General features: G+C 35.3%; 1 protein-coding gene and 1 non-coding gene across 2 annotated transcripts; one reads left to right on the top strand and one right to left on the bottom strand.

Moving 5' to 3' along the window:
• The first annotated feature begins 371 nt into the window (after positions 1–371).
• LOC132175173 (uncharacterized) lies at positions 372–3,025 on the top strand. Its single transcript, XR_015911762.1, has 5 exons — positions 372–652; positions 910–1,145; positions 1,455–1,533; positions 2,567–2,645; positions 2,759–3,025. It is a non-coding gene; the product is annotated as an uncharacterized LOC132175173 (transcript).
• A 2,460-nt stretch (positions 3,026–5,485) lies between these two features.
• LOC132174022 (uncharacterized) lies at positions 5,486–7,280 on the bottom strand. The gene is made up of 4 exons (XM_088514504.1): positions 7,274–7,280; positions 6,478–6,918; positions 6,126–6,277; positions 5,486–5,932 (listed from the first exon to the last, which is right to left on the bottom strand). Exons 1-4 carry the CDS (start codon positions 7,278–7,280, stop codon positions 5,486–5,488), a joined length of 1,047 nt encoding a protein of 348 aa, XP_088370630.1.
• Between the last annotated feature and the right edge of the window lie 3,084 nt (positions 7,281–10,364).

Below are 10,364 nucleotides of genomic sequence, written 5' to 3'. Positions count from 1 at the left end.
TGGAAAAGTAAAAAAATTTTGTTTTGTAGTGATTTTTTTATTTGAATAATAATAAAAAGTGAATGATTTGATATTAAAAGTGAAAAAGTTATAATGTTTTGATGTTGATTTTTTAAAAAAATAGTGATGAACAGTATTTGGGTCAACCCCATCCCCATTACCAAACAAAGCCCAAATCTTGACTCAATCATGATTAGGCCTTACCTATTGACAATGTACATTAAGCAATGGATGGCAAATTGGTAATGATGACTTTCCAACTGACGGGACTTCTATATAACTTAATGCGACCTATTTCGACGCAATAATTGTCAGTAACTTTTTTTTTTTAAAAGCCGTAGTGAAAACGAACTTCTTTCGCGGCACAAACAATGTCCAACTCCACGGAACAAACCCTAGAGGAAGATCACGGGCCTTCGACCACCGATCAAAACCCTAACGAGCAGACGACCAGCAGTCCCAGGAATGGGAGACCATGGCTCGCGCTTGGCTCTGCTCGTTCCCCGAGGCCAAAGCGGTCTCCATGGACGAGGTCGAAGCCTGGATCGATGCCAACCACGGTTCTCTTCCCGAAGGAATCAGATCCATGCCTCGCGCAGATCTCTGCCAGAGGCTCATTTCCATCCAGAATTGCATGAGACTCCCCTTTCAGGTACCACTATTTTTACTATTTCTTTTAATTTCGAGCTGTTTATTTTCCAGATTTGGAATTATATGTATACTTAGGGATAAAATTGAACGAAATTAATTTAAATATTTTAAGCACTTGGAATAATTTTGATTTTATGTCCTTAGCACTGAAAACCGAAAGGCAAAGTTAATTAATATTTTCAAAAATTCGTTTCTTCAAGTATATTGTGATAATGTTATTTGTCATCTCTCTTATGGCGGGATAAAGAAGCGAGTCAGTTCGATAGTGAGAATCCACCGTATCGATTTCAACGTACTGATCAATGGCGACCGGTGTATATTTGGTTAGAATCTTTGAATCAAAACGAGGTGGTGAAGTCTAAAGAAATTTCTGACTGGCTGAGTGCGAATCCGGAGGTCCAAGAACAGTTGTGCTCTCGGCATTCCCGATATCATTTGATGCACTACATCAAAAATGCCATATAAAGATATTGAAGAGAAAAGAAAAGAAGATGGTATCAAATACTTTCTTGTATCGATTCTCATCATCATCATTGGAATTGTTAGTGTCCTTTTGGTACCTGAAACATTTGGAGATGATGTTATGGTATTAAGAGTTTGACCAGCTATAGAGTGAGAGTTTGCCTCACCTTTTTTTCCCCTTTTGTGTTTGTTGTCTCAAAGGGATATTAGTTCAGAAATATTGGATGGTTCCATAAACTTTGGCCCTGGAGATTGATGTCCTCCCCTTATTACTTGCACTTGACTGTTGTGCATCTATTACTGCTTTATGCTTACTTAATGCTACTGGTTTACTTGAACAGGGTGGGCAGCAGCAAAACAAAGAAACTTCTCTAAAGGTTCGCAGGACCGTGGTGATGAAACAACCAGCGGCGCTTCCATGTATGTCTCCTTTAGAGTGACTTCCTTATTGTTTTTGGGTATTATGCGTGGAGGTTTAATAGAAATAGATTCACTTATGTGTGCTTTCCAGAGCACCTCGTGGCAAAATTCCATCCTCTGCAGTGATGGCACAGTAGAAAATGGAGTCATCACCAAAAACAAGAAAAAGGAAAAGAAATGAAGTAATAAACAAGCACTAAATTTCAAAATGCCACTCATAGAATTCTTTAAAGTGGCCTTTCTAAAAGGAAAAACTTAAGCTCAAATGGTACAAGTATAAATGCGTACATTATAAATGTTGTGTAAATACAATTCAATGGTTCTGCCTTCATGGGATGTCCACAATTGCCTCCTTGTCTCCTGCTTTGGAAATAGTTTGAGTGCGTGCGTGTGTTTGTTTTGAACTTTTCTTTTACAAGACTGGTTCTCTGTCTCTCTCTCGCTCCTTCATGGTTGTTATCTGGAGGACATCTATTAAGCGGAGCCTTGATTGTTCTTTTTATGGCTAATTTCCTTTGTCGGTTGCACATTTAATAAATCTCATAACTTAGTAGTAGTAGTAGTAGTAGTTTTGGCATATTTAGTTTTATTTCTTCTTTTGTTTAAGAACAAAATGTTTGGGACATTATTAAATGGATCATTATGATCTATATTTGTTCTACTCCTCTGACTGCTCTTTAGATTGTAGTTAGATGCTATACTAAAACAGTTGTCTGGTCAGAAATACATGCAGGTGAATCATTAGGACGACCATCATACTTGCAAGCATCTATTAATTGATTGGGTTAACCAACGACAGCTATCTTCAGTCATTATATATACCAATTAGAAGCATCTTTATGTTGCTACCATGGTTGCTTTGACAAAAATTCGCTAATCTTCAAGCATTGAGATGTTTAAAATCTTGTTGTAAATGTTCTCTGGGTGGGTTGACAAGCTAACTGCTGTTCTCTTTCAAGATACATGTTCTTTGACTCTATATTTTCCAAACTCCTCACCTTCCATTTCCCTTGTTCTTTTCCAATTTTTGCAGACAGTGCGGTAAGCAATTTACCTAAAGATGGTGATGTGTACATGACAAAAAGAAAGGAAGCCTATCGCAAATTTGAGATGTAAGCTGCTTATGAAGTTTTTCTTGTTAATTTGTGTCTTATGTAGCAAACTTTTGTTATGTTTCATATTGCTAGATGCAGTGTGCTTACTAATTATTTTAATTGTATTTCAGTTTGGTGGAGTTGGAGAAGCTGCTTTCCCCAATTTTCTCAAAGAGTCAGCTGTGAAGTAATGAAGCAATCTTGAAACAGCAAATATATGCCCACAGATCAAATGTATGCAAACTCAGAACGGCCATGCTGGCTCCCCTTTTGTAAATAATATTTTTTCCACAATTGACGACCAAAGATCTTCTCTCCAATGCGGCTCAAGAGTCTTAGGGAAGTTTTCGTCCTTCTTATAGATATAGTGAGGGACAAAGTCTTGTGTCTCTTTGTACGTACAAGAAAGGCCTTAAGAAATTTACTTTGGTGTGTTATATGTGTTACTGGATATAAGCAGGATATTTTCTGGAAAAATTTGCAATGTATTGCTTAATATACCGTTCCGCTGGCAGCATGCTTCCAAATTTCCAATTTGTCTTAATTTCAAGGCGAAAATGCAAAATTAAATATGTGCTGTCCAAGTTATAATGTGTAATTTACAAGGTATATATATATATATATAGCTCCTTTTGCTGTTTGCGTTCGATCTCCTTGTGTAATATTTTTTTTCATCTATTTGGTGGTTGATGTGAAAAAATTGTAGTTGAAGATGGTCAATTCTATGAATTTGTATGCTTTCTTCTTATATACGCGGCATTCCATTTTTCGCATTGTGGTGGTGGTTATTATATTCATTGATTTGGGTGGCTAAATTATAATGTGTAGTTCCAACTATTTTTCGATCTAGTTGATTTGATAGTAAGGGATATTTATATGCCCTATCGATTGGCTTTGGAGAAAAAGAAAAGGAAAAAGGCTAAGATAGAGACGACTGTGGTGGGATTCTTCCGGGTATTGGATAGCTGCAATTAGTGAAAGAGATCAGCTGCAATTTAAGAGCATTTTCAGCAGCTTTCTCATCATTTTTCTTACATTTAAGAATTTAAATTATTTTTGCTTCCCTATGTCAAAATACATCACAATAGTTTTCCTTAATCATTCCCTATATCATTAAAATATTTATTTTATTTTATTTTAATTATATTATATATATGAGAGGAGAGAGGAGAGAGAATTGTAAGAGGAAAGAGGAGAGAAGAGAGAGAAACATTTATTTATTTATTTTAATAATCATAAAGATTGTAATAGTGGAACCCTATACTTTGGGTTCCACTGTAGCGATCCTCATAGTTGAGGCTCATTTAGGGAGTCTGTTGTGGGATGTTTTTTACGATTTTTTAAACATATTCTTTATACATAGGGAACAGACTCCCTAAGGGAGTCTGCTGAAAATGCTCTAAAGTGTAAACTAATGATCAGAAATCTTTAAACTCTGGGCCGGACCTAGCCTCAATCCCCCCCAAAAAAAACAAATCCCATACATTTACCTTAAAATTAACCTTAACATTCTTACTTTTTATACCAAATTAATCATTTTTTACTATTATTATTCAAATAAAAAAATCACTAGAATACAATTTTTTTACATTTTTCATACAAAACATATATATATATTTTTTACTTTTTCCCACATTTTCACTAAAACCAAACAAACATATATTCCTAAACAGACCGAGAAAAAAAAAAAAAAAAGCACTCAAGAGGCTAGTCCGGTCCAGCCTCTTGGCAAACATAGCCTGAATATTTGCTCACAGATGTATGCAAACTCATAAGGTTCCCATTTTCTAACAATGATTTATCCTCATTGACAACCAAAGATGTTCTATACGGTACACCTCTAAAGGCGTGGCTTTTGAAAATTAATCCACCATTTTCTTATGTGCAGGCAACTCAATTGCTGAATATATATTCTAGAGTTTCACTTACAATATATATATATATATATATATATATATATATATATATATATATTCTAGGGTTTCTTTTTTTCGACAGTCCCACCCTTTTATATATTTGTTTGGAGTGAACACCAATTTCAGATGTTATAGAGGAATTAATTTACTCATCTTTGTACAAATTAAATAGTCACAGTAGCAGAATAATAATCAAACAACTCACAAGCAAGACACCAAGATTTTTACGTGGAAAACCCTTCAATGCGAAGATAAAATCAATGGGACCTAGTCCAATCAAATCTTCCATTATTAACAAAAATGAGTTTACAATTGTCTTCCCTAGAGAAATATCTAGAGGTTATCACCACATCAAGAATACATGCATTCTTGGATTAAACATAAATTCATCACCCTAAAATGAATTCTAACAAGAATAAAGAAAGATCTCACTAAGTAGGTATTAGCAACAAAGCGACTGGAGAGGAATTTCAAAGATCGACACCAATCAATATGTAGTTTTCATTGTCATGAGCAACACACTAAAATTACATCAAGATTGGACCACAAATGAACCTCTAATCTCTTACGGATGTGATTAGGCACCCTTTTTTTTTTCTTTTTCTTTTTCTTTTTCTTTTTTTTCCCTTGCCCCGCTGGGCCGCAGCTCTGTAGTAGTAGTTTTGGCATATTTAGTGTTTTTGTTTTCTTTTGTTGAAGAAAAAAATGTCCGGCACATTATTAAATGGATCATTATGATCCATATATATATATATATATATATATATATATATATATATATATATATATATTTTAGATGAATAAGTATTTCATTAAACCAAAGCTCAAAATAGAGCAACTCCACAGCACAGATACAACTCCTTCCAAAGTCAAGGGACACAACCCCTTTCAAAGAAAACAGAGGAAACAACCCCTCACAAAGCAAAAAACAGGGGAAACAACCTACAAATCAAAATTACAAAGAATAGTAGCAGGTAAATTCCACAAAGAGCACAACAAAAGGTTTTCCTTAGATATAGGAAAACCTCTTTTCACAGCAATCCTTGACCTGACTTCCCATAAAACTTGCTTCAACAATTGCCCTTCAGTTTTGGGAACACCATCATGTTTAATCTCATTTCTGGTACGCCAAAGGTTATAAACCACAGAACCAAAAACCACCCGACATAACAAGCAATTAAGAGATTTATTGCCCCAGCAATTACATCCTAACTGCACAAGATGATCCCAAATAACAGGAGGCCTATCCACCCTGCAACGAACCATGCAATTTCCATATTCTAGAACTAAAACTGCATTCAAAGAAGATGTGATCACGAGTTTCAATTTGACTATGACAAAAACAGCATTGAATATCACCCTTATAACCCCATTTAAGTAACCTTTCACCTGTAAGAAGCCTATTTTTCATTACAAGCCACAAGATAAAGGCCTGTTTAGGGATAGCAAGGGGGAACCAAATCAATTTCCACTGAATAACCTCTGCATTCTTCTCTCCAAGAGCTTCCCAAGTTTTTGGACTAACATATACACCCTTCTTAGAACCAAGTCAAATAGGCTTATCAAACTGGCCCAAGCAAACTTCAGAAAGTCTAGCTTGAATGTCAACTAAAGCTTCTGATCTCGCAGGTCTCCAAAACCAATCTCCATTGCAGATGACAGAAGACAGTTTAGCTTCAATATTACTTTGAGCATCATAAACAACCCTAAAGCCATATTGCTCAATTAATATCCCTGCAGGATGCCACAAATCCAGCCACATATGAATATTATCCCCATTCCCAACTTCAAACTTTAAGAATCTTTTGGCAATATCTCTCAGCTTCAAGATTTTCCTCCAACTCCAAGAACAGTTCTAAGAAATGCCTACATTCCAAAAACTCTTTCTCTTCAAAAGATTTTCTCTTACCCATACAACCCAAATGGAACCAGACCTAGCAAAAATGCTCCAAATATGCCTAAGCATAGATGTTTGATTCCAAACTTCAAGTCTTTCAACCCCAAACCTCCCTCCTTTTTAGGAAAACAAAGATCAGACCAAGCAACGTTAGCCTTAGCTACACCTTCATCTTTCCCATTCCAAAGAAACCTATTGAATTTCTGTTCAATAGCTCTAATAATCTTTTTGGGAAGAATGAAAATATCCATCCAATACACTTGTAAACTGTAAAGAACAGAAGATAACAACTGGAGCCTACCTGCATAAGAGAGATTTTTGAAAAGCCCAGAATCTATTCGACCAGAAATTCTGCTAAGTAAAGCTCCACAATCAGCTGAAGAAAGTTTAGAAGAAATGAGAGGAACTCCATGGTACCTCACAGGGAGATGACCTTCTTTCATCCTTAAATCCTCCAAAAGAACATGCTTCAATCTATCTGAAATTTCCGAACAATAAAATGAACTTTTTGATCCATATTTGTTCTACACCCCTGACAGCTCTTTAGATTGTAGTTAGATGTTATATACTAAAACAATTGTCTGGTCAGAAATACATGCAAGAGAATCACTAGGACCATCATACTGGCAAGCATCTATGAATTGATTGGGTTAACGAACCACAGCTATCTTCAGTCATTATATATACCAATCAGAAGCATCTTTATGTTGGTACCGTGGTTGCTTTGACAAAAATTCGCTAATCAGATTTTTAAAATCTTGTTGTAAATGTTCTCTGGGTGGGTTGACAAGCTTAGTGCTGTTCTCTTTCAAGATATTTTCTAAACTCCTCACCTTCCATTTCCCCCTTTTCTTTTCCATCTAATTTTTGCAGACAGTGCGGTAAGCAATTTACCTAAAGATGGTGATGTGTACATGACAAAAAGAAAGGAAGCCAATCGCAAATTTGAGATGTAAGTTGCCTATGAAGTTTTTCTTGTTAAATTGCATCTTATTTAACTTTTGTTATGTTTGATATTGCTAGATGAAGTGTGCTTACTTAATTGGGTTTCAATGTGGTGGAGTTGGAGAAGCTGCTTTTCCCAATTTTCTCGAAGAGTCAGCTGTGAAGTAATGAAGCAATCTTGAAACACCAAATATATGCCCACAGATCAATGTATGCAAACTCAGAACGGCCATGATGACTCCCCTTTTGTAAATAATATTTTTTTCACAATTGACGACCAAAGATCTTCTCTCCAATGCGGCTCAAGAGTCTTAGGGAAGTTTTCGTCCTGCTTATAGGTATAATGAGGGACAAAGTCTTGTGTCTCTTTGTACAAGAAGGCCTTAATAAATTTACTTTGGTGTGTTATATGGGTTACTGGATATAAGCAGGATATTTTTCTGGAAAAATTTGCAATGTATTGCTTAATATAGCGTTTCGCTGGCAGCATGCTTCCAAATTTCCAATTTGTCTTTCAAAGGAAAAATGCAAAATCAATACACTTGGTTAGAGTGCCACCATGTCCATGTGAAGAGGTAGCTATAGGGCCAAACTATCATGCGACCAAAAAAAGCCTTCATCGAAACTTGGACCCCTAAACATTTATTTATTTAGGATTTTACCTTCACTTCTCAATTTGTGATACGAGGAGTTTCTTTGGGATAAATAAAAACTAAACTAAATATAATAAAAAAAAATTGGGATAAATAAAAAATTAGTCACTCTAGTTGGTCTAAATTACAAATCGCTCTGACGGTATAACAAATAGTGATAAATGCAATATTAGATCCTGAAGTTGACCTGAATTATAAAGTGTTCAATGCCCTATAACTTTTGTAGTTTGATACATCATTTTGAATAAATACTATATTTGTACATGGACTTGTACATTTTTATTTTTTCCAACTTGGTGTTCAAATTCTATCATAAATGTCAATGGTATCTGACTTATAGAAAAAGACCAACTTAATACTTCCGTTAGCCCAAACTAACGGAATGCCACATGTTGTCACATAGAAATGTCACGTGTCCTAAAAAAATATTTAAAAAATTAATTAATTAAAAAACCACCTCCATTTTGGCCAATGAGGGTGGTTGAGCCACCCCTAGGTTGGCCGTAGGGGTTGGCTTGGCCACCCTTAGACCGAGCGTTACTAAAACCTAAAAAAAAAATTATTGTTTATTGTTTATTATTATTATTTTTAATTTTTTTAGGACATGTGGCATTTATATGTGATGAACTGATGATACGTGTGACTGAATCTAACAGAGGTACTAAGTTGGTCTTTTCCCGTAAGTCATGTACCATTTCTAATTGGATTTAAACCACAGGTAGAAAAAAATAAAATTGTGCAAACCCAAGTACTAATCAAGTATTTAACCATATTATTTTAGTACACTTTAAACTCCATGAGTTTTTTTTTTTTAATAGCTGATAGTTGAAGGAACTTTTTTATATTTTTTCCTAATATTATTAAAAAAGCATGTCAAATTTAGGCCCCTCAACTAAAAACGTTTATTAAATTCCCATCACTGTTTCAAACTTTGGATGTTTATTAAAAAAAAAAATGTGTTTATGATATTCTAAGAAATACATGTCACATTTTTTAGAAATTGATTCGTATAATACGAGGAGTTGGACCAATTTGTAAAAAGTATTTTTAATTCTACAAATTCTTTCACGATTTTTTTTTTTGGTTTACATATAATATGATAGTTGGCTTTTGAAATTGATGCGCCCCTCAAAATTACTAAAAAAAAAAAAAAAAACATATTCGAAGCCACGTTTAAGCTAGCACGTTTGTCCCCGCAGCTAGAGGAGCCCTCAATTTGAAGGGTTAGGATCTGAGTGCGGTCCTTTGAGTCCTCATTCCCACATCATTTACTCACAAACAACAAGTCTGAAGCTCTATAACACGTCAGATAGAATAATGAACAATGACAGGTTTTAGAAAGAGAAAAAAAAAAACAATCACGGGTGAAAGGTTGTTTGGGGGGTGCAGGCAATTGGCCATTTCACCCCAATGTGTGTCACCACGTGCTGACACAGGTGCCCCAAGGTCCAAGAATTTGTGTGGGGCCTGTGTCACCAAGGCTGTGTGTGGTCCAAGAATTGGATTTAAATTGTCAGATCGAGTTATATATATATATATATGGCTTGTGTGGGGCCTGTGTCATCAAGGCTCCCAAGTCCCAAGGTCCAAGAATTGGATTTAGATTGTCAGGTCGCGTTACGTGTATATATATATATATATATGGCTTGTGTGGGGCCTGTGTCACCAAGGCTGTGGTCCAAGAATTGGATTTAGATTGTCAGGTCGCGTTACGTGTATATATATACATATATGGCTTGTGTGGGGCCTGTGTCACCAAGGAGTGGTCCAAGAATTGGATTTAGATTGTCAGGTCGCGTTATATATATATATATATATATATATGGCTTATATAAATGGCTTGTGTGGGGCCTGTGTCACCAAGGCTTTCACCAGCCCTACGGCCCCTACACAAGCCATATATATATATATATATATATATATATATATAACGCGACCTGACAATCGAAACACACGTGGTGACACAGGCCCACCTCCACGAATTGGTTCCCAATTCTTGGACCATTTCACCTCCAAGAAATGACCATTGTTATTTCACCTGTGTCACCAAGGCTGTGTGAAAGCCTTAGTGACACAGGCCCCGAAGCTGCTTTTTCCAATTTTCTCTTTCTCAAAGCAAACGAAGATAGGGCCTAAAACTAATGATCAGAAATCCTGAAACTCTAAGCGAAACCAACCTCAATCCCCAAAAACAAAAAACAAAAAACAAATGTCATACATTTACCTCAAAATTAATTATAATATTTTTATTTTTTATATCAAATTAATTATTATTTTTTTATTATTATTCAAATAAAAAAATCATTACAATATAAATTTTTTACAT

This window comes from Corylus avellana, chromosome 3 (genome assembly GCF_965113065.1).
Source record: "Corylus avellana chromosome 3, dhCorAvel1.hap1.2, whole genome shotgun sequence".
Classification (NCBI taxonomy): Eukaryota; Viridiplantae; Streptophyta; class Magnoliopsida; order Fagales; family Betulaceae; genus Corylus; species Corylus avellana.
Note: the sequence above shows the minus strand (reverse complement) of the source record. Positions and strands in the feature narration are given on the sequence as shown.

What these genes read in the sequence shown, in the direction of transcription:
- LOC132174022 (XM_088514504.1), bottom strand. An exon ending in ATTTGGAGCATTTTTGCTAG is followed by an intron (nt 6,278 to 6,477) that starts GTCTGGTTCCAT and finishes GGCATCCTGCAG; the next exon opens with GGATATTAATTGAGCAATAT. An exon ending in TTCAAGCTAGACTTTCTGAA is followed by an intron (nt 5,933 to 6,125) that starts GTTTGCTTGGGC and finishes GGCTTCTTACAG; the next exon opens with GTGAAAGGTTACTTAAATGG.